At 36.7% G+C, this 25723-nt stretch overlaps 1 protein-coding gene across 3 annotated transcripts in view; it reads left to right on the top strand.

Annotated features, from left to right (window-relative positions):
• Positions 1–3702: 3702 nt before the first annotated feature.
• Positions 3703–25723, top strand: part of LOC124291740 (5-phosphohydroxy-L-lysine phospho-lyase-like) — a 75036-nt gene continuing 53015 nt past the window's right edge. Inside the window, exons 1-3 of one of the 3 annotated variants that reach the window (XM_046728815.1) lie at positions 3703–3916; positions 4753–4843; positions 23541–23659. In XM_046728815.1, coding sequence (XP_046584771.1) covers positions 4776–4843; positions 23541–23659 — 187 coding nt within the window. In that variant the 5' untranslated portion in view covers positions 3703–3916; positions 4753–4775. Of the gene's footprint in view, positions 3917–4752; positions 4844–4895; positions 5032–23540; positions 23660–25723 lie in introns of those variants that run through there. The other 2 variants (XM_046728814.1, XM_046728813.1) reach the window with 2 other exon arrangements.

Here is a 25723-nt window from a genome sequence, read left to right as displayed (position 1 = left end):
ATTGGAACAATCAAACTTTCAAACACTTTAAAATTATCTTCATAACCCGTTTTTTTAACTTCTTTTGGAAAGTAATGATATTGAACATGGCCTTGGCTTGTGCAGTAAGACAGCTGAATGTTTTACTCCATGAAAGTTTTTGAAGAACATCATAATTGGGGGAATCTGTTGTTATAAATATTTCTTCTCCATCTTTCTGTTCAACTTGATATATCAGTTCATTTACGTGTATTATGGTCAATATTAGACATCCCTGGCGGGTTCCTATGTTGCATTTAAAATACTCAGACAAGCCGGTTGACGATCTCACACATGCTGATAGATTAGAGTACATTGATGTGAGGAGTTTAATAAAATTCCCCTTGAGACCTACTTTCCTCAAAATGCTCAATAGAACTTCATGATCAGCCCTAGCAAACGCCTTGGTGAAGTCAATGAAGAGGCAGTAGAATCTACCTTTACATTTAGAGAGGAACTTCTGTGCTATTGCCCGTAAGCTGAAGATGTGGTCAGTGGCTGAATACCCAGACCTGAAGCAAGCTTGACATTCATGGATAATATCATTGTTGTCACACCAAGATTGTAGTCTTTTATCCAGTAGATTTGTACAGATATCTTCTGTATAGAACATGTTTGGGATTAGATGAAACTATGCCTACGATAGGGACAGAACTCGCCAGTTACGCTAGTGCAGGTGGACAAATCTTGGAGACGCATCCCATGGGTGGTTTTCAGTGGTGGTCACACCCGATATTGAGATATTGACATTGTAAATTGAGATGTTACACCACCCTTTTTAGGGCTTTCTGCTCTGTTTCTTGTTACTAGCTATGGTTTTGTACACACACTCTATAAATAGCCTTTTGATCGATACTGTATGTTTTTCCGTTTACTTGTATGTACATTTTGCTTTGCATGTTTTCTTGGTGACGTTTTGGCGAATATTTCTTCAAAGGCTTCTAAAACAAGGAGAGAGAGAGAGAGAGAGAGAGAGAGAGAGAGAGAGAGAGAGAGAGAGAGAGAGAGAGAGAGAGAGAGAGAGAGAGAGAGAGAGAGAGAGAGAGAGAGAGAGAGAGAGAGAGAGAGAGAGAGAGTACATATGTTTATTTTTTTCTGTTATAATATACATTTTCATGTTACAGTTATTGTGCCCTCCGGATATCCAAGGACTTGACAATAAGCATGGAACCCCGGCGGGTGTAAGTGTGAAAGCAGATAACTCAATTTGTCAGCTATAATTATAAGTGGCTTCCACGGAAACATCTCTCGGTTGCCATGACAAAATGTTTTGCAGACTATTGTGACGTCATCGGTTACCGTGATGTCACAATCAGCATAACTCTGCCACTGAATCTCGTTTACGTCCAAGACGCCGTATATTAAATCTACCCCTTGACGTGTCGACGTTCAACACCTTCAGTGTAGAGGGAAGGTGTAATTTCTACATGGTGACAACCGCCGAAGTTATGCTGGAAAATGCCAAACGCTGACTAAAACCTCTATACTCGTTCACTGACGTGTAATATTAAAACAATGTGAAGTATTAACTGGATGACATTATGGCATCACAGACAAGCTTTCAGGCAGATTTTTCCCTAGAACACTGACACAGTTGCATTTTCCATGCAATCTCACAGCTGACTTCAATATAATTTGCGTTTGTGGACATACAAAATAGAAAAACGTCTGTATAAGGTGTAAATCAGCATACTATATAAATATTTGAATAAGTGACAAGTGTTACCTTTGAATACATTTCTCAAAATATTAAATATCTTCCCACCAATAACACTATCATGCAAAACATAAAAGAACTTTTGCCTTTTTACCAATATCAAGTAATGACTCTTAAAAACTTTGTTCAGCTTCTCTTGAATATTTTTGACACAGTGACTGAATAGTAAATATGTTGCCCTCTCTCAAATAATTCCTGAGAGTGAGACACACACATTTTCGTAAAGCTACAAATGATAAACGTCAGCAGTATACACACCGTCTCATGAATGATATTAAATGCTAATGGTAAAAGGATTGTGAAGTATTTCGGAGAAATGTTGAATCTCTGTTACATGCAATGATATATCTCGTGTATAAACCTCCATGTTTGGTTTGAATATTTGGTAAAGGTGTAAAATCACTGAAGTGAAGATCTTCAATCTGTATTTTTCTGTTCCTTATTTCATTACGATCCTTTATATTGAAGAAATTGTAAAAAGTCGTGTGTGGTATCTCAAAGGAGATTGCCAAGACTGTTAATTCATTAAAGGATGGCAAATCCTCCGGTCACAGATGGTCTACCTCCTGAATGTACCGTATTTCCTGTGATAAGCGCCGGCCTGTGATAAGCGACGGGGGTATAGCAACTGTTCAAGAAATAAGCGCCGGATCACCAATTAGCGCCGGGTCTCCAATTAGCGCCGGATCACCAATTAGCGCCGGGTCTCCAATTAGCGCCGGGTCTCCAGTAAGCACCGGTTGTGCCACATGTTTACAATGGAGTTTTCAAATAAAATACCAATGGAGAATCTATGTTTATTTCCGTTGAAACTTTCAGCGCCGGGTCTCCAGTAAGCGTCGGTCCCTATTAAGCGCCGGGTCTGAGAGTTTGTTGAATTAATAAGCGCCATGGTACTTATTAGAAGAAATACGGTATTAAAAACTGGTACCATTTTAATACTGATACCATCTTTTAAGATTATATTCATTGTACTTCTTCATAGTTGTTTCAAACGCAGTTGGAATACTATATAGTTACTTTCTTGAGAAAAGGAGAATCATCTGATCCTAATAACTATCCATGCATATAAATACTTAATAATTTTGTATATAAATATTTAAACGTTTAAGAAAATTGTTATCGGTCAAATTAGCAATAGCCAATAAAGTCAGAATCAAGTTTCAGATTCAGGCTAGTTCAGTTTAAACATATTTATTAACACTTTAAACATATTTATTAACACATGTAAATTGTATGGCAACACGTATCACAACCTGTAAAGCTCTCTTCAGTTGACATGCTATTTCCATCCATAACCAGGGGTCGAATTTACACCTGGACATATAAAAGCCTCATAGTTCAGCACACCTTTGCTCCGTAAGCCATTTGGAAATTGGATTGCCCAACGTACGTATGTACTGTACGTGTCGTTGACGACAGTACATTGTCGTTATCGTATTTGGTAAGATAAGAAATTGATTTCTTTTGACATTTATCAATTATATATATATATAAGATTCCGGACTACTGTTTACTTGTCGTGTAGTATCGATGCTAGGTCATTACCTGTACTGCAGTATTGGTGTTTTGTGAGGTTAGGTATCGCTGTCAATATACATCGTCCACACAGTCGTGGCACAAGCAGGCTCAATCGTGTTGGAAGCGCACACCCATACATGGAGTAAATCCACGCTATGGTTTTATTACCATTCCAAGAGACAGGTTTTAGTTTTACATAAAACATGGACTAGTAGATACATATGTGAGAAAGCGACTGAACTTAAATATGCTGCAAAATCTCACGCTCCACCGAGATCGAGCGACATCTATTGATTATGCGTGGAGCTCGGAGCGGAAGCGAGACTTTATTGACTCCAACCGTGAGAGCTCCAACAGTACTGTACTGGGTGTATAGACATTATATTCGCCATTAGACAGGCGTTTACTCCCAGAAATAAAGTTATCGTATTTAGATAAATATGTGTATATACAAAACTATATAACTACGATCCAATGGAGTCCAGAACAATTATAAATGATGGGGCTGGAGCAAAGGCAATCTAGACTTGCCCAAGTATTCTAGACTTGAGGTGGACCCCTGAGTTCATTCTCTTGGGTGTGAGAGACACTCGCTCGCCTAATGTGTAAAGCGGACAATCTGGCACTGTCACCACTGACTCTAGTGACATGACTTGAAAGGTTGGTTATAATTACAGCATGGTTGCAATTTTGTATTTATTTATATTTCGTCAAATAAACTTCTTACGTGGTGATATCAACAAGCACAGTGCACACGTCAACCGACGAATGTGACCTAAATCTCTGATCAGTTGTATAAAACAGATCGATAAGCCTCCTTACTTCCCAAGTTAACATGCACTTTCACCCACGTTCACCTTTTCATATGTCTTTGTAAAATGTTATGCAACCTCAATGTCGAAAAATTATATGCTGTCACTGTACCCGTTTGTTGTGAATCAACTGTATGCATTCCTTGAGCTGTAGGGGCAAGGCTGTTGTGACATCTTCATTGATGCGTAACAACATGTATAGTAGAATCTCTCTGAGTTAGCTTATTGTTGATTCTAATGACATGGTAGAAAAGGATGGTTGTAATAACAGTTTAGATGCAAATTCAGCTTTTCTAAAATTTCATCAAGTTAACTTCTTACAATTGATTGTGTGAAACACACCCGTCAAAATTGCAACAGTGTGTGACATCAGCATGTGAACAGGTGTAATACTAATCTCTAAAGTCACTTTATTCAAGTCATTAGATAATGACAATGTTTGTCTGTGCACCAATCTGTTGTTAATCAAGTAAATGTATTTTTAGAACTGTAGGGTCAAGGACAGTGTAACACTCATTGATCTGCATGAACACATTATATAAAGTGGAAGAGCCATGAGACTTTTACAGTCGATGATGGTCTGAGTACAGAGCATGTAAACGCTCACATTGTATTTTAGAAAGTCTTGTCATATGTCTTGTCAAAACAACAACTTGAATTAATGTGAGTGTTGAGCAAGTGTAGTTTATTACAGGAGACTCCGCCATATGATGCATGTGTTTGACAAACCACTGTCGTACAAGCAGACCCTCCAAATGCGGAAGAGTTACATAGGGTAAGTAGTCCTGATGACAGCAGTTGCACCAGTAGGTTCAGATATACAGATTATCCGTATTGAAGCAGTGTTAACACACAGTCAAGTCGACAAGTTATCATGGCTGTATCCAGGCCAGATTTCCCTTCAGGTTGCTGCTCAACTCAAAACCGAGGGGGGCCAGTGAGAGACAGGTATCTCTCACATGTGTAAGTTGAATAAGTATTTTACTCTGTTGATAGTGCTTCTTATGTTGAAATATGTCATAATCATGTCATGCTGGTTTATGGTTGTTTTGTTTGTTGTATAATGCTCAGTAATATGTGACTATTAATCCCTGGAGGCTATAGAGACATGTTAGTCTCTCCTCATCAACTCTCAGTTTGAAGTTTTGTCAGGACCTCACCTGTACATGTACGTTTCACCGAAGTGGCAGTGTGTTAAGACCTGCATCCTCTCACATGAAGCTGATATGTTGTGATGAATTCATGGTGTTATTTCATGTATGTTTTGCAATCTAAATATTGGGTAGTTACACTTAGCAGTTAATTGCAAAATTACACACTAGTGATCTGGAGCAGCTGGGATCTATCAAATCAAAACTGAATGTTTTGTGATCATGTCAATAACAATAGAATCATTGAGCATATTTTAGAAAATTTGCAAGAAGACATTTTATGTTACAAAATTATTTTTTGCATTATGGCTGGTTGTGAGACAGTTTTGATATAGCATATACTTCGCACTCATCTGAGAAACAAACTTCTGAGAATTGCTCATTCTGGGAAGCATCAAATGGATACTTATATTTGTTTCTAATACACAAAGTCCAGATGAAATCAAGCAAATACAGATTAGGTGTGAAAAAAAATGTTGTGCTTGGAAAAGTTTACTTGTTTGAAATGTAAAAAAACTTCCCATTTCACAATGTGTCGCACTTTCTAGTATTGTGAGAAATCTATCAGTTTATGCAATATCCTCGCTTTTTCAGAATTTGCATGGGGAGATTATCAAAGCCAAACTTAAGGAATTGAAAATAGTTGAAATTTTAGTAAGTTAAAGGTACTGTTGTCTTGAAGTGAAAGCTTGGTCCATTTGTATTCCTTTTTTAGACATCGTTATGTAATCCCTGATGTTGTTATGTAACCCCTGATGTGTCAAATCTGATGAGTAGTTACTGTTATCTCAAATATATTTTCCAGTCCCAAACACATTTTTCCAGCACAAATTTTCTCTGATAAGACAATCCTGACACGTCTCATTGGCCTCACAGGCCAGTTAACAGGGAATAACAAACTGGAAATCTCTACTGCACTGAGTTCAGCATCTAAAGGCCTTTTGTCTTATTGGCTACACTCTGTCACATCCAGTTTTATAGAAACATTTATTTGATAAAATCTGTGAGTGGCATTAACATGTATAACATGTTATATTTGAGGCAAGTTTTGGAAAAGGCATTGTGTATTCCCTGCTTGATGAAGATACATAAAGGATGAAATTAAAGGATGCCAGCTTCTGTGTTATGAGGGACAAGGCATTTTGTAAGTCAGTGAGTGAGGTTTACTCTGCTTTAGCAATATTCCAGTAATATCACGTCAGGGGACACCAGAATGGGCTTCACGTCACGCTCAGCAATATTCCAGCAATATCACGTCAGGGGACACCAGAATGGGCTTCACGTCACGCTCAGCAATATTCCAGCAATATCACGTCAGGGGACACCAGAATGGGCTTCACACATTGTACCCATGTGGGGAATCAAACCTGGGTCTTTGGCGTGACTAGCAAACACTTTAACCACTAGGCTACCCCACCGCCCCATCAAGGCATTTTGAGTATATTCTAACCTTTATGAGGTGAATGACAGCTAGGGAGCAGAGAACTTATGTAAATATACAATGATGATGTTGATGATGATTATGATTTGGAGATTTAATGTGCACTTTCCGACATAATGCATATTTCGCACACGGGCATGTCACGTCATTTAGTTTTTGTAAATATATGAGAGTGACTGAGTGAGTTTAGTTTTACGCCACACTCAGCAGTATTCCACCTATATGGTGTCTGCCTGTAAATAATCGAGTCTGGACCAGACAATCCAGGGATCAACAGCATGAACATCGATCTACGCAATTGGGATACGATGACATGTTGTCAACCCAATCAGCGAGCCTGACCACCCGATCCCGTTAGTCGCCTATTACGACAAGTATGGGTTACTGAAGACCAATTCTAACCCATTCCTTCACGGGTTATATATGTGAGAACATCAAATATGATAATATAACACAGGAAGCCAGGAGTTAATTGGTAGTAATTTGGTAATACCAATGGACAAATGAAAACATGGACTCCAGGTGTAAATTAACACTGACAGGTATTAGGGCTGATACGATTTGACTGCAGGAGAGCAAGGGGGATAATAATAAGCGCTGATTAGTGATAATACTGATTTTCGAAGTGTTGATCGAGATTAACGTTCCGTTTAATCAACAACAGGTGCAGAATTGAATGGTGTCATGTGACTGTCATGTGACTGTCATGTGTTTGTTATATCAACTTGTGCAATAGTTATTGATGGGTATTAGTGCTGATGTTTCACTGGTGTAAAAGTGAAGGATGGCTACCAAAAGGAATCAATAGCAGCTGTTAGCAGCATGAGTGAGTGAGTGAATTAAGATTTTAAGTCACATCGGTGGTATTTCAACTATATCGTGACACAGTGTATGAAATAAGGCCTGTCCGACCGCCCGAGATGGTCTAAATTTCTGACAGACGGTCTAAATTTACAGCTTGCCAGCCCGATGGTCTGGTAAAAGTATTAGATGTTCCATAATCTGAGTAAATTCACCATATTTGGTCTGGTTAAATCCATTTTGGGCTGGTAACATTTTGAAGTTACCAGCCCTGATGTCTGGCTGGATTTTTGGCTTATTTCATATACTGCGTGACTAGTTACCAACACAATTCACCGACACAGGAAAAGGCCTGGTTTCAAGGGAGGATAGCTGGATCAGATGTTCCTGCAAAGAAGAGATGTACATTTATAGCAAAATCGATTGAAACTTAAGTATGAATGTTTGATATCTCAATATGTGTACATAGGTCCCTTCATCATTGACACCACAGTGTTTGAATGTACGATGCTATAATTTTGTAAATTCAACCAGTGTTGTCAAAGCTTTCATTCTGTTGGATGCCATGATGGGTAAAAGATCCAGCAAAACAATGTGCTGTTTATCTGCATTTCTGAATTAGACCATAAAATTTATGTACTTTTGATAAACTCCTGTATATGTGAACATTATTTACATAACAAAACTTATGTCCTATTGCTGTTTTTGTACATGTTTGAAACGGAAATGGAAACATAGCTACAAAATGAAGGCATTACCTAATGTAATACTTGAGTTTGTAATTCAAATAAACAGGTTATTGAATTGTCTATTATCTCGTTCACCCATGTGTGAAATATGTTATTGATCATAGCTTTTTAATGTACAAATATGCAAATTACTCGTCACATTTTGTATAATGTATTTCTCTTGTTTTATACCATATGATGAATTGTTTGAACTTTTTAAAAATACTTTTGTCGCTGGATTTAATTAATCTATAATGTCGGGATGTAGTCCATGCCTCTTCTGACCACCTGTCCATAGTCATTTTTTCTGGAGTAGAACTCAAAAACTGTTCCATATTTTCCATAAAAAATTGGCAGATCTATCATACAGGTCTTGAAGTAGTTTCTTTCGCTATTTACAGATCTTTGGCATTTAACCCTGTTTATGAAAACAATTTATACACAGTTATTCGTTTCCAAAGCGGGGCGGTGGGGTAGCCTAGTGGTTAAAGCGTTGGCTCGTCACGCCGAAGACCCGGGTTCGATTCCCCACATGGGCACAATGTGTTAAGCCCATTTCTGGTGTCCTCCGCCGTGATATTGCTGGAATATTGCTAAAAGCGGCGTAAAACTAAACTCAGTCAGTCAGTCAGTCGTTTCCAAAGCACAACTAAAAAACTGTCCAGTATCTTACAACTTGGTAGATATATCAAACAGATCCTGAAGTAGGACCTTGGCTTTTTGAGGATTTTTTGCATTTATGTTTTTGCCTGTTTCCATGGAAACAAATTAGACTTAGCTGAAACCTATTTAGGTGTTGTCCCAGATAAGAACAAAGAGGTTTTTAATATTTGCCATCCAAACTTGGCATATGTATTTACAAGGGGCTAAAGTGGTGCATTTTGCTATTTAGGATTAAAAATAATCTCTTTCCATTACAACAAGTTTGACTTTGACAGTTATTTCATTTGTACTCGACATAGAAATACCAAGTTGTGAATCCCATTTCTATGGTATTGTAGTAATAGCTCAATAGCTACTCTTGTAATCAGAGTGAGAGGGATTAGATAGAACTCCTCATCTTGTAGTGCTTAGATTAACTGTCATATTAGTTGTTCGATTGTAGGGGTGGGTGTGTGGGGTAGCCTAGTTGTTAAGTGTTTACTCGTCACAGAAGACCTGGGTTTGATTCCCCACATGGGTACAATGTGTTAAAGCCATTCATTTTGTTACATGTATATGCCCTAAAAGAGTGAAAAGAGTGTAAAGTAATTAAATATTGGCTTCGTCTTCTAAGACAAGACACACAGAGATATCCACACAATTTAATGTTGACACAATTGGACGAGGATGGAAGACACTTGGGCGTCTAATGTACGAAGTTTATTGTTTGTAACTGGATATTCCTATGTCTGGCTGGCTCAAGATGTTGGTGATCCGAAACAGTTTCTTTACACTTTCAAGCAGCACCTAATTGATATATACTTACAAGACTGGCATTATTCAATCAATAAGTCATCTTTTCTTGAGCACTATAAACAAGTGAAGTTATCCCTTCTACAACCAGAAATATATATAACATCGCTAAAGGATAGAGACCTGAGAAGAGCTTTCTGTAAATTATCACTCCACGATTTTGCTATAAACAGGAAAAGGTGTGAGAATGGTGTAAGTCACGTAGATACAATTTGTCCTCATTGTTATTGTAGTAGAGAAGATGAGCTTCATGTATTACTTGTTTGTAGTAAATATTCATCTCTAAGGACTAGATTTTTGCCAAACAATTCTGTCATTGCTACTTAAAGTATGATCAATTTGTTAAATAGTACAAATATGAATGTTATTAAATCTGTTGGAGGTCCCACATGTGACCCAATTGTATTCTGTCGTGTTGTACATTAGGCCATGTGGACAAAGTACTGAATAAACTACTTCAACTTGAAAGAGTGAAATTATGTTTACAAGTTGAGGTTTTCAAAATTTGTGCAACCTCTCTCTCCCTCTCCCTCCCTCCCCCCCCTCTCTCCCCTCTCTCTCTCTCCCTCTACACAGGTATGTTTTTAAAAATATCATACAGCTTTTCTTATGCATGTGTATACTTCTGTTTCATTCTTTATGTCTTATTTATTTATAGCAAGTTATTCTTTGTATTGAATGTATAATGTTATACAGTCACATACAAATCTGTTTGATATTGTTTTGTGTGTGATTATATATTAGTTCACCTAAAGTTTCTGTACAGCTTTTTCATTGCACAGCACTTTCATTGTTGTATAATAAAGAGTGAAAATATACTGTTTTATGCACAAAACAAAATGTCATAAACCCTGAACATCAAGATTGCATGGTATTACCGGTATACCGACAATGCTGTTTTCAAACGAGATGTATGGCAATGTTTTTCTGAGAACTGGTATATTGGGTAAAGAACATATGAATTTTTGTGATTATCTAAATTAAAATCTACACTGACTTTCATTCACAACATGTCTTGCTTCATTATTCAATGACAAAACGGCATACTGTAATGCTATAAATTGTATAAAAAAGAAATAGAATCCGTGACTATGCAACCTAATTTTGAGATTGCTGTTATCAGACCCATAACATACTACTCACAAAAAGTTAGGCAACACAAATTTGTAGTCTCATTACATTTTTATGCCCCCGCCATATATGGCAGGGGCATATAGGGTTACCCTCGGTGTCCGTCCATCCATCCGTCCGTCCGTAGGAAACAGGGAATGTATTCTATCCACTTCTCCACCATAACCGCTCTGTGGAATTCAGTGAACTTATACATGGGCTTTCTTGGGACTCTAATGGTGTGCATCTCATATTTTTTTTATTTATTTTATTGTTTTTTTTGGTAAGTTTAGAGACATTTGAACTTAGGTACATTTTGCTGAATTTCTCTATGATGATAGTGTAATAGGGGATGAAGTCTATCCACTTCTCCACAAAAACTGCTCAACAGAATTGAATGAACTTCTACATGTCTTTTGTAGGGACTCTAAAGGTGTGCATTTCAGAATTTTTTATGCAATTTCTTAATTTTGTTTGAACTTAGTTGAATTTTGTTCTATTCAGCCTGTTCGTTCCATCCAACAGGTGGGTGTACTGTTATCCACTTCTCCTCAAAAACTACTTTATGGAATTCATTTAGATTACACATGTGCTTTATAGGGACTCTAAAGGCGTGCATCTCATATTTTGATTTTGTATTTTATTTATTTTTCCAATTTTAATGCCGTTTGAACTAAGATAAATTTTGTTAAATTTCTCTCTGAATATAGTGTTGTAGGGGGTGAAGTCTATCCACTTCTCCACAAAAGCTGCTCAACAGAATTGATTGAGCTTCTACGTGTGTTTCATTGGAACTCTAAAGGTGTGCATCTCATACCTTGTTTATGCAATTTCTTAATTTTGTCACTTTTACAGATGTTTGAACTTAGTTGAATTTTGTTCTATTCAGCCTGTTCGTTCCATCCAACAGGTGGTGTACGTTATCCACTTCTCCTCAAAAACTACTATATGTTCACTTACACATGTGCTTTATAGGGACTCTGTAAACACCGGTACTGTACCTGTTTATGCTACATCGGCACAAAGTTTCAGTCCTGGCAGAAATGCACGTCCACTTCTCCTTAACCTAGCTAAATGGAATTCATCTGTCAAAACCGGCATTTTCACTTTTACAGATGTTTGAATTTTGTCCCTACTGATGCCGGTATTGACAGAGTACACTGTATATGGAATTCATTTAGATTACACATGTGCTTTATAGGGACTCTAAAGGTGTGCATCTCATATTTTGATTTTGTATTTTATATTTTTTTGTATGTTTAGAGACATTTGAACTTAGATAAATTTTGTTGAATTTCTCTCTGATGATAGTGAAATAGGGGATTAGGTCTATCCACTTCTCCACAAAAACTGCTCAACAGAACTGATTAAGCTTATATGTGTGTTTCATTGGGACTCGAAAGGTGTGCATCTCATAGTTGCATAGATGTTTATTGAACTTGTTCGTGAATTTTGTTCAATTATTGATCTTTATATTATAATAGGTTGTGTTATCTAACCCCTCATCACATTGTTTTTAGTGTTTTCAAGTACTTCAGTGGGACCATGAATGTGTGAACTCTTCCTACAGCAGCGGGGGCATCCGTGTCCCTGGACACAAGTTTTTCTTGTTATTTATTGAAATTGCAAATCATGGAATGATGCAATAGAAAGGTGAAACATATGTACACATGATTAACAAAATGAAATAAAATGGTATTGAACAATAATAGACTTACAAATCATCAAAAGCATGTACCCGCGAAACATTTGTGCCAAATGTGCTGCATTGATGTAAACAACATAGTCCAGTCAAAATGTGACAAAACCTCCAAATAATTGGTACAGAAATGATTTGAGTGTTTTCAACATGTTTAAGTGATAACTAATGAGTATTCAAAAGTCCTCCCTGGAAATATGATGCTAAGTCCTATTTTTTTGAGTAAAAAGTTAAAAAATTGAAATCTTTAGTAAATAAATTTTAAAATTTCATATTGAGACACAAATTTACCTTTTTATATATATTTTCACAAGGTACCCAAGGTACTAATAGATGAATTAGAAAAGTCAAATAATGTTATCCGAAGTCCTGTTTAGGGGTAAAATGTTAAAAAATTGAAATTTTCAGAGAATATTTTTATAAAAATTTGATATTGAGACACAAATGTACTTTTTATGGATATCTTACTAATACATGGGTTACAAAAGTCAAATAGATGTATGCTAAATCCTATTATGGGGTAAAAACTTGAAAAGTTAAAATTTTCAGAGAATAATTTTTAAAATCTCATACTGAGACCCAAATCTACTTTTATATGCATATTTTCAGAGAAGACACATGGAACTACTAATACATTGACTGGAAAAGTCATAATTTGAATATAACCATGGATAAAAGACTCTTCAGAACATATTTTCTATTTTCAAGGGTAAAATAAACACAACTCCAGGAACATGCAATTTAGTTCCTTTTTTTGTCTCATCAAAGTTATGATTAATCTGAACTATCCTCTATCAATATGGAGAAGCTGTTATATCTCTAAAACTAACACATATTCATTCATAAACTTTGAGAGATCAAGTTATGAACTTGAGCCCTGTGCTATTTTAAAGGTCACATAAACCCTAGGGGGTAAAAATACATAAATCACTAACTGGCATCGTTATAAATGAAACCCCGTCATTAAAACTACTCATTTCGACCTTTAATTGACTTAAATCGACCTTTTTGACAACAGTGCACAATTCTCACCCGCGAACGAAATTTCAACCAATCAGAGCGGCGCGACTCTGTGACGTCATATGAGGAATAGCTTTGAGGGCCGATGCAGAATTCATCTACATTTTAGGGGGTAAATTATCTTGTTTACAGGCTTGTATAAACCTGAAATCGTGACAATTGTTGTGGAAAATGAAAGCTATATGTTCTCACAATCTACTGGCATTTAATTTTGTCTCCTGCTTTGCCTAGTTTCCGAGTTACAACTTGTTTTCATAGACGCTTCTGTCACAATTGATTGGTGTCGTTAGGCCCTATTTGTATAATGACTGATCCAAATTGATCCCATTTCTGTGTTTTTTTACCTCGATATTTAATCATGTCATGTAAAAATCTGTTTGTATTCCCAAAACAGTGTCGGCCCATAAGTTTTCACATGCAATACAGCAATTAATACTCCCTTGTTGTAACCCGTGTTAGGTGGTATAAACCTACACATGTTATTTGTCATCATTCACTTGATGGTCAGTTAATGAATTTATAACAGGTATAATTAGTGGTAACACACTTAGATTACCCGACAAAGGTTCCCATTTGGCATTTCTTGTGTCTGGAGTAAATATTCAACATTATAAACATCGATCAAAGGATTAACCGATAACACGCTGATTGATTAATTACTTTTATCTTACACAGCGGAATTGTCAAAAGGTAGTGTTTATGTATGTAGATTTACTAATCTATACTGAATACACTCTGCCCTGTTGGTGTCTGCGTAAAAACAACGTCCTTCTTTCAAAGGATTAACCGGCAATACATTGATTGATTGCCCATTATTGGCTAACTAAATTACTGTTTTTAATGAAAGGCGGACATTATGCAATTAGTTGCCAGGTGTGCTATCTTGGGTGACCAATGAGACTATACACCAATACCTGAAAAGATTTATCCCTTTTTCGTATATTAAACTGTTAAAAGACACATCATTTGGAACAGTTTTGTGGATATTGATGGATACATTCCTCAAACAAGGTAATGGCCTGATATTGTTCCTATAACTTTAATCTGTTTTAATTTTAATATTTGCATTTTGTTTTTATTCATTTGTCGTAGCATTCAACAGAATCATTGTTTTCGCCCGTGAAGTGTAATGAGACAGACAACATACACTAGGGTGTGTGTGCGAATTATGATTCACATTGGCAAACTATAAAATGTCTAGATATTACAGTTCTGTTATAAATTCACTATAAGTATCAGCAGATCGTCAGCTTTTATTTAGTTTCAAAATGCATAAAAGTATGATAATAAACTAATTAGGATTATAAGACCAAATATAAAGACGCACATTGACTAGTATCTACATACTGGTGAGTGGACATTAACCATGTGAATGTAGCAAAGAAATTTATCGCGCAGTATTGTGACTTCGACCCCCACCTCGGCTTCCGTGGAAGAAATCGTTATGTTATAAGTTGTGTCATGCAAAATCCTTTTGGTTATGATTCCAATACATATTTAACTACTGAGTAGAAAGTAGTTTTGATTTTCTAACTTGATGAAAACAAACTATAATCTCATTAATTCTAACAGACTTTACGATTTTCAAAATGGCGGCCCTCTGTCGGAACATCCACCAGTCTGTGGATAAATGCTATTTAGGTTTGTTTTCAACGAGTTACAAAATCAAAACTACTTTCTACTGGTAGTAAAATATGTATTTTATTGATGGCCAATAGGATTTTGCATGACATAAGCGTATAACATAACAATTTCTCCCTGGCAGCGAGGTGGGTGTCAATATAATACTACTTACAATATTATTGTTACTTCGACCACAACCTCACTTCCGAGGAAGAAATCGTTATGTTACAAGTTGTGTTATGGAAAATCTTTATGGTCATGAATCATATACATATTTTACTATAACTAGTAAGAAGTTTTGATTCTTTAACTTCCGTGAAGCGATCTGAACACAAGTAAGATATCATTTCAGGCTTCCACAACGCTTTCACCGCACTCAGAAACATAACCCATTTAGCACGAACCGCGGGTCCTGTGGAAATCTGTGCATGGTGACACCATCACCCGACCCCTAGGAGCAATTGACGACAAAGCAACGATTCGGCATGTCGCCGTTCATGTCGAAAATCATCAAAATGATGAGCGTGCTACACACTTTCTATACAACTAACTGAAAATCCTTCCTCATATGACGTCACTGCAGTGCTCTGGCGACAGAGTTACGTAACCTGTCTGTGGTTTCGTTGGCGGGCGAGAGGGAAGCAGGCGACTTTTTGACCACTTTTAATCGCTCGGTATTAATTAACCACAAGTTTTTAAAGAATAAATTTGGTGTTCCGCATAAGACTAACCACACATCTTTCATATGTAATGGTTAAAAGAGTAACAAAAAACAAAGTTGAGTGGTTCTTTAAGATGTTGAAGTGTGTATTTATTGTTTCCTTGGCAATACAGTAGAACACGGATATAACGAACTCCAAGGGACCAAGAAATTTAGTTCGCTATATCCGTTGTTCGTTATTCACATTTGACCGCCATCTTGGATTGTAGAGATGTAGAGACATATATATGCTGAGGCTACAAATCTTTATTCTTGTACATGTACATTGACATAACACTTAGTGTTCGGTGGAAGGAAGACCAGTTTGACGTGTGTCCGGTGTTTCACAACAGGATGGGCAGGACAATTGTCTACAAACATCAGGATCTTACGTTTTTGTCTCGTCATACTCTTTTCCAGGTTGTTTATCCACTCTGTGAATAATTCACCTGTCATCCAGGCCTTGGCATTTGATCTGTACGTTACTGGCAAACTGCGTACATTTTTGAAGCATCTAAGCTTTGCTGACTCCCCTGTGACTAACAACTTAAGTGTTTCACTCCCGGACATGTTTGCCGCTTGATGTATACCGCTAAGTGGCTGAGCTGACACTGAGCTGACACTGAGTGAGTTCGCTAATCACGTCGTTAATTGGGTCTTGGGGGTAGTAAATCAGTTCGCTATAGCCGTTAATTCGCTACTCACGAGTTCGTTATTCACGTATAATTTTAATAATATTATAAACGACTATTGACGGGACTTTTAAATTTGTTCGCTCTATCCGTTTGTACGCTATATCCGTGTTCGCTATATCCATGTTTTACTGTACGTTTGACCTTGTCCATGGTAGTATACTTGCAACGGCTATAGCCAAAGCCAATAGGAGTTCAAGTAAGAAACTAAGTGGTGCCTATGCTCTCCAGGTATTTGTCAATGACACTAGGTTTAGGTTTACTAAAAGAAGAGTGTACTGACATTGTACGTCTTTGTCTTGACCGCTCACAAACACGTAAATTGGGAAAATACAGCTTTGAGTCTGGGATTCAGGTTTATCATAGGCACGAAGGTGACATAACTCAATACTGAGAATTATGCAATCTAGTGATTCATTTTATATTCTACATGAATTGTTCAATCAAGCAACTGATTCAGCATCTCCGTAACATATGAACTAGGGGTGGCACGATACACCAATCTCACGATACGATACGTATCACGATTTTAAGGTCACGATACGATACGTATCGCGATACATAATTATCGCGCCTTTTCATAGCATTACCTTACCAGCAACGTACGCGTTCGCTGACTGGTCCATCAAAATAGTCTAGCCAATCACAAAAGCTGTTAGTTTCCAACCTATTTTTTAAGTAAAGCTAGCTACATCTATTTATCGGAGCGGTCTGGTATAATTTTACTATCAAGACTTTGACGGAGATGGATATAGCATAAAAAATTGAATCGATAAAGGTTTAAAATAGGAATCGATACACGCAAGCATGTATCGCGTATCGTATCGTCAGTAAAAATGTATCGATGTATCCATACATTCGCGTATCGCGACACCCCTAATATGAACCCAGGACATATGAACCCAGGATATATGAACCCAGGACATATGAACCCATCCCTATTAGCGCATCATCACCTCAGCATTCTTGGCAAACAGTCACCTTATTGGCAAAATGTCATCGGTATGCGTTAATCCATGTTCTCAGATTGATCTACCGTATATTATCTGATGCAAATTGAATGAACTGACCCTGGGTACATCCATTTTCGGAAGCGTTGCACTTAGCTCCTTCTTCTGTAACTAGAGATTGTAATAATAAACAAGATATTAATTAACATATCGGTTGGCTTGAACTATAGTGATGGTGACCCTGAACCAAGGGCTTGACAGAGACACCTTGGTCTCATAGTCTGTATACTTGAATTCAATTTGCGTATCATGCTTGGTGATAATGTTATTCCAAGCAAAACTTAACAGTAATAGAGTTTCTGAGTAAAGGAAGTCCAATAATTTGAAGGGTTCTTTTCAGGCTAACTTGAATATTTGAGATGTGGTTGGGTGAGGTGATTTAAATCAACGGTGCTTGCAATAGTTTTTCACTTACCCGGTACATTGAATTTTACATGATTTCATGACAGTTACCCCCAATGGCATGTAATACATATAGGTTAGACCACGAGGGCCCCGTGTTTAACCATTGAAATGCTGAGTTAAACCCTGAGGTGCGTAAAAGGGTTAAACACGGGGGCCCGAGTGGTCTAACCTATTTAAACCATGGCCATCTTTAGATGGTATTAACTTGATTGATTATTCTGTAAATTTAAGTTAAAATAGCGATCTGCATTTTGTGTGTAGGTATGTTTTGCGTTCATGGTTGTAAACAGGCTTTCCCATCGGAGCCACTGATGTCAGACGCTGGCTAGCATGTGTTGCATGAGCTGCACGTGCATTTCGAACTACATGTACTTCAAATTCTTAACGATTAATTATTATTGTTTCGGGCTGCTATTGGTTTCGCTTTGGCCATTTGACATGAGTGATTATTTGTTTACTGAATACTTCAAGGCAGGCGCATGCATATCGCCACTTTGGTGAGAGCACATGTACGGTATGGATGCACACGTATTTGACAGTTACATCGCCTCCATCTTCACAAATAGGACTGGATATGTACGTTATAATTAATTCAAGCAGTGATGAAGATAAAGCCAGTACCTGTGAGTACCTTGAGAATACTTGTGCAGGGTGTCCCGGCAAAATGTCCGAAAACTGTTAAAATTGACATGTTAACTCCATTGTGCACAGTGACTGCTCCGTCTGACGGCAGTGTTCACCTCGTGTTAAAACCTCCCTCAATATCCACTTCAAGTGAAAAAAAACCCTTGCAAAATGTAAATTATCCCGAATAAAAATTTATCGCAAATTCCTTGTTTGTTGTATGGAAAGTAGTTCCGACCCGGGGTTTAACTGGTTTGGCAGTCAGTTAAACCCCGGTCTGAAACAAAGGTAACCATGGTTTAACATGGGATATATAGTCATCCCTGTGTCAGTCAGAAATCTTTTCGTTTCCTGATCAAAATTTAAAGATGGTTGATAAACAAGCATGCACCACATACTATTTAATTATTTCAAATGCTTAAAGTATTTGTCCATAAGTTATTTCAGTTTCAAAAATACCAATATTATTAATTTTTTTACTAGCAGTAAAAACGACAATACTGGTTGTGGTTTCAAAACCATTCTAGAGCTTTGATCAAGTAGCCCAGCACCCGTGAAGATCCAGTTTAGAACTGATCTTCAGTAACCCATGCTTGTTGTAAGAGGCGACTAATGGGATCGGGTGGCCAGGCTCGCTGACTTGGATGACAGGTGTCATCGTATCCCATTTGTGTAGATCGATGCTCATGCTGTTGATCATTTGGATTGTCTGGTCCAGACTCGATTATTTACAGACTGCCGCCATAGCTGGAATATTGCTGAGTGTGGCGTAAAACTAAACTCACTCACTACAAGGATCCTAAGTTAATGATTTTTCCAATTTTAAGAAAAAGATGTTTTTCAGTAAAAATATGTGTTATATATCTAATTTATGTGAATCAGTTTCAAGTTTTTCATGAAGATTTCAGTCCGTTTTTTAAATGTTGCCGAGGTTTCAAATCAGATAAAAAAAAGTATATACTACAAATATTTGCAAGGGTTCACTCAATTCTGCTCACATAAGAGGGGGTGGTGGGATAGCCTAGTGGTTGAAGCGTTTGGTCGTCATGCCTAAGACCTGGGTTCCATTCCCCACATGTGTACAATGTGTGAAGCCCATTTCTATTGTCCCCTGTCGTGATATTGCTGGAATATTGCTAAAAGAGGCTCAAAACCATACTCACTCACTCTGCTCACATAATAATATGTAGTTGCCAGTTAAAGTTAAAAGAGAACAAACTTATCTGCCACTGTTACTGGCCTAATTTCTGATTCTGAACATTATTATCGTCAAGGCATTGACAAAACCGTAATGACAGTTTTTTTTATCAAACCTTTATTCAAAGTGTGTTGACCTACAATTTTCTATGTTGGTATGGGGATCTGTCTCATCTCAACAAAAACAAACTTTTCAAAATTGTTAATACTGCTTGCAAAATTTCTGGAGTGTCTTTCGAGTATACTCCCTTTATCTATGAGCGCCAGATTGTCAAAAAGGGAGCTAAAATTAGATTTGATAGTTGATATATTTGATCTCACCATTTTGAACTACTTCCTTCTGGACGCGGCTGACGATTACCTTCCCTCAAAACAAACAGAGCTAGGCAGTCTTTCATACCATCAAGTATTCGTGAATGCAACAAATATTTTGAATCACCATCATGTGATTAGAACTAGAATTATTCAGCCTCTTTACCTATGTGGTTAATTGAATTATATCATGTCAGTTTTAGTTGTAAATAGCAAACTTATCCTTCCAATCACCTTGAATTAATAGCATAGAAAATATAAATAGTATCATATTTTCCTAATCTATCATTCTGGCATATGTTTCTTCAAGTTCTGTTAAATCTTGATACAGAATGTCCCATTTATCACCAAGACAGGTAAAACTGTAAGATGAGTTTCACTGTAAGATGGATATCACTGTAAGATGGGTATCACTGTAAGATGGATATCACTGTAAGATGGGTATCACTGTAAGATGGGTATCACTGTAAGATGGGTATCACTGTAAGATGGGTATCACTGTAAGACGGATATCACTGTTGCCTTTGCTCCCACATTAAGCTGACATGCCATGATGTATCTGGAATAATGTTTAAACTGGCATTAAAACACAACTCATTTGTTCTCCAGACTCCAGGCTTTGAAATTCAAGCCAAAAACTCCAACTATTGTCTTAATAAGTGTGAAATATTGCTTTTGTGACTGTAGCTTTTAGCTGCTATAAAACTATTTGGCTTGCCACTGAAACAATGGGTCGGTCTGTTTTCCTGAGATCTGTTCTTGACATTACCTTTCTGTTTCATACTTGACCTATATACAAGAATTAAAGTTCTTATGAAAGGCACTCTGAGAAATATTTCTGGCATATTTTTTGCAGTTAAAATCTTTTGATGATGTGTGTCAAAGGAAGACAAGATTGGAATCTTTTGGCAAGTGTAGACTGCCTTGGCGCTATGCTCCAAAGTTAAGCATTGTTCTGGGCTTCATACAGATTTTCTTCAATATGTTGTGGATAAATAATTATAGATATGATGACTCTATTTCTGGGACTAAATGTTAGGCTACAGTGTACCCAATGTTAACCTGAGTAATGTGATATTCATATTCTCCATTCTGTATTGATACTTAAACACGGGCTGTGAGCTTTTATATGTTATGACAGTAAATTAACTGTTTATATAATTTCATTAGTCTATTTCACCACACGTTCTTCTTACCCGAGACACTTTCTCAGTTCGATACTTAAAAGCAATGTCATTATTTAGCATTGACAGAATTTCTAACTGTGATATAGATATGTCGTTGTCACAGACAAAACTCAATATCTTGTTTTATTGACACCTGTGTGTCTGCCTGCCTGTCTGCTAATGACAATATTCAATACACAGCTGCTATCACTGATGCAATTTGAACTTAACACCAATCAGGATATACACCATAAACAAAATGCATCGATTTATGGCCCGAAGTTCGGTCTCTGTCACATTATGTAATTACACAGACAGGCAGGTGTGATACTTGAAAACATGACATGTTATGATATCTGTTGATTGCAAAATGTTATACACAAAAATGAGCATGTATTTACAAAACCCAACATCTCTCTATATATATACACACAATTAGCGTGAAAAATAATCTCAATCCTGTGTACACCCAGTGCTCAATTTATGTAAGACAAGTTAATCTGCACCAGATGTTGAAATGCAAATTTATGCACCAGATGCAGACTGCATCCGTCTCTTATTTAGGATTTAGATGACTAGCCTCAGGTCAACAGGTTAGTTTTAATTGTTGGAACTCGTAATGTTCAGTGGTTAAATGACTGTAGCGTGTGTATCATCAAGTCTGATGATACACATTATGCTGATTTAAGAAAAAAATATGTCCTAAATAATTACCTATTAAAATATCCTTCAACTGCCTTTGTTTCCATTCTATCCTCCCAAAATGAAAATATAATACGTAATCTAGCCCTTTTTATAAAATGTGCTGTTATCCTTGGAAGCAATATCGTATCTGAACTGTAATTTCTTTTGTGAAATGTCTGTAACATGTGCTGTATATATACTTGCATTACTTGTATATGGGCCGGAGGCCTTAAGTACAATAAATATCTTTGACTTTGACTTTGGCTAAGTGATCACCATTGATCCACACGATGGGGTTGGATGACTCGCAACATCTCAGTCAGTCAACCAGTTAATACTAGTGATGCCACAATACATCGATACATCAATACTTTTTCTAAGCCGATACTATTATCGATACATTCAAAACTGTATCAATATTTAGTTTTGAAAGTATCGGTTTAAATATGTTTATGTATCGTTTACATTTTGCAATTGTATCACATGTTTTTTGATGTTACGAGAGTTATAAATGATTATTTTTCATGCACAAAGATGGGAAATTAGATCTTTTAATCTCTTAGAATAAAAAATGTTGATCTTTTCATGGACAATTATAAAATATGAAATATTAATGTTCAAAATGTAAGTAAATTTATGCAATAATGCCGCAAAAATAGGTGTGGTACGTATTGAATCGTGACATGGGTATCGTGATATGTATAGATTCATGAAACTTATGTATCATGACATGCATAGTTGATACAGGCATATTTGTTATAGTTTGACTGCATAATGTCTACATTACTATGTGACTGAAATAGCAAGTCTCCAGAAGTCACAAACAGTGACATGTTAAATTATTCCACATGTGAAATCTATCAACTGCTGAGGTTTTTGGCTCAGGAATCCCTAGATAACACCTCAGTGCAGATTCCATGGTTGTATTTCTATACTTTAACCACATCATCTAGTTATCGACACCATTTGAACCACATCATCTAGTTATTGACACCATTTGAACCACATCATCTAGTTATTGACACCATTTGAACCACATCATCTAGTTATTGGCACTATTTGTTTTCTCTTAAATATTAAGGTTAATTAGAGTCTGGGGTTACAGATTACACATACAGAAAACGGGATGCCCATCTGCCAGGTTTCTTTAATGCTACTGATACAGAAGGACATGGCATGGCTATTTTAAGATGGGCAGGAAAGTTTAGAATAGTCAGAAAAAGCGATTCTGTTTGCATTTGTTTGGTTTTGTATAATCCAATCTCAAGTGTAAATATCAAAGCAGTTTTTAATCGTGGAAATTTATATATGTTAAATATAAGTTCCATAATGACTTGTCCATGACACCAAGGCCATGTTTCAACGAGCATATTTTTTTTTTAACTTTGGAAACTGAAAATGACATTTATTTAACATAGCATTTGGTTTAAATTTAGTATTTCCCAATTTTTTATTTTTTAATTTTTTTTGGAAAACTTTAGAAACTGCCATTACATAGGCATGGAGCTGGTGCATATTTCTCACCAATATGGTGGAAGCAGTTTTCTGTACCCAAGCCCAAAACAGTAGATCACTAAAAATATTTAAGCTTTTTACAATTTAAAGTAAAATCCTTTGCGTAGTAAGGAAATATAAAATGTGTTTATCTTTACAGACGGTCGTGTAAACTTCACTTTGAAGTATCGCCCCTGAAGATTGTTCGAGCATCCCGTCAGTATCTCTACGATGATGCCGGGAATGAGTTCCTCGACTGCATCAACAACGTCTCACACGGTAGGTGGTATACTATGCTAATAGCTTCTTTGTACCAGCATCTGCTAGTGTGTGTTTGAACCCCAAGTTTGCTCTTTGTTTTCTTTAGCATTTTGGGCGGTGGGGTGGCCTAGTGGTGAAAGCATTCGTCCGTCACACCGAAGACCTGGGTTCCCATTGGGTACAATGTCCGAAGCCCATTTCTTGTGTTCCCCGCCATGATATTGCTGTAATATTGCTTAAAGCAGCGTAAAACTAAACTATGTCTCTTTTAGCAATAATCCAGCAATATCTCAACGGGACACACCAGAATTGGGCTTCACATATTTTACTTATGTTGGGCATCGAACCCGAGTCTTCGGTAAGACAAGTGAACACTTTAACCACTAGGCTACCCCACTGTCCCCAGATTATCAGACGGACGACTACAATACATTACATATACAAGTAGATACTGGCATACTATTACTACAAGAATGTTTTAGTCTTTAGACAACTCTTCAGTGTTGAAGATTCTATGATGTGACAGTTCTATAATTGATCTGAAGGGAGAGAGTCTGACCCAAAGACTTGTAGAAGTGAGCCACATGGATGAATTTAAAATAGGAATGTACAGTTTGAGATGTGTGATCAATTTCACCATAGGCATTAGGGTTAGATGTTCCTTGTATATCAGCATGTGAAGTGCTAATTATGTGAAGAAAATTGTGGTGGTGCTGTGAAAAATTGAAGCTCCCAGTTCCTGAGTGGCACGATCAGGAATTCTGTTTTTAACAAACATACCTTGTGGCGTTGTTTATTATTTAATCCAAGTGATAACTATCCTTCTGGAAGTGTGATTATTATAATTTAGCTTAATGCACTGGATGATTCATAAAATAAGTTTTGTGATTCAGAACTTTTTATGAATTCATCGAAAATGAAATGGGTACAATTTAGGAATTACTCCTGATAACAGTGATTATTCACCAAGATCAAGGGTGGATCAACAGTAGTCTTCTTGTAGGCTTTCTTAAACTGAAATGGTTTGTCAAAACACCTTTAGAAGTATTCTGTGGCACACTCAAACAATCACTGAGCCTCAATTTTAACATCTGTTCTGTTTCGTCAAAGACATACTTTCATAGGCAGGTGCTTGTTCTACCTTTCAATGATGTTATCTTATCCTAGATAACCAGGAGTGTGTGTGTCGTTGTGTGTCTGAATTCTACATTCACAGAGATAGAGTTTGTAGCCTTCACAATTGTTGTTAAAATTCATTACATAACCAGAACTGTTTCATCCAACAAAACCATTAAAAATTTGGTATCTGTTTTTAGGTTGTTTCCATGGTTACAGCTTGATTGGATCTGATAAAATTTGTCCTAAGTTGTTGTGGATGTAAAGATGAAACACTACTGAGATGATATTTCTCTTTCATCTCACTAGGAAAAAATGTTCATTTGAGGGAACCTAAAAAACTAGTAGCAGTTACAGCGATCAGCATGTTTGTCAGTCAGTTTTCTCTTTCTGGATGAGAACCTTTGAATATTCCTTATCAGAACTTGTTCTACAGATCAGTCTAATGGTAAACTGGTGCCTTTTGATGATTTGAGGTTATTATTTCTAAATTTTGTTCATGATGACATGTTGGACTTATATTGAAAATGAGGATTGTTCTTGTTTTCAGATCAGAACTCCCAAACCATGGGATATTTCTGGATGAAACTTGCTCTTTGATGATTTGGTTTTTATATTTTTAAATATTTTTAAAAAATATTTTCATGATAACAAGTTGAACTTTATTTAAATTGTGAGTATTGCTCATTTGCAGAACAGAATGTCAGAATTGTTAAATATTTGAGGATGAAACTTTTTATGCAGATCAGTCTACTGATAAACTGGTGCCATTTGATGATTTGAGATATTTAAAAATACTGGTAAGGTTTATATTTTTTCGTCTCAAAACAGAAGGTACCCAATGTCAATGAAACAAAAGTGGGCAATAATAGTCCCGATTACTCCTGTTTGAATAGAGACGACTGCAGATGGGACTATATTAGAATGTCGGTAGTGGTAGCATGTTGAGTAGGCCATGCATATCCT

This window comes from Haliotis rubra, unplaced genomic scaffold, assembly GCF_003918875.1.
Source record: "Haliotis rubra isolate DU_JTF1 unplaced genomic scaffold, ASM391887v1 Scf5, whole genome shotgun sequence".
Lineage (NCBI taxonomy): Eukaryota > Metazoa > Mollusca > Gastropoda > Lepetellida > Haliotidae > Haliotis > Haliotis rubra.
The sequence above is the reverse complement of the archived record's forward strand: the minus strand, read 5'-3'. Positions and strand labels throughout refer to the sequence as shown.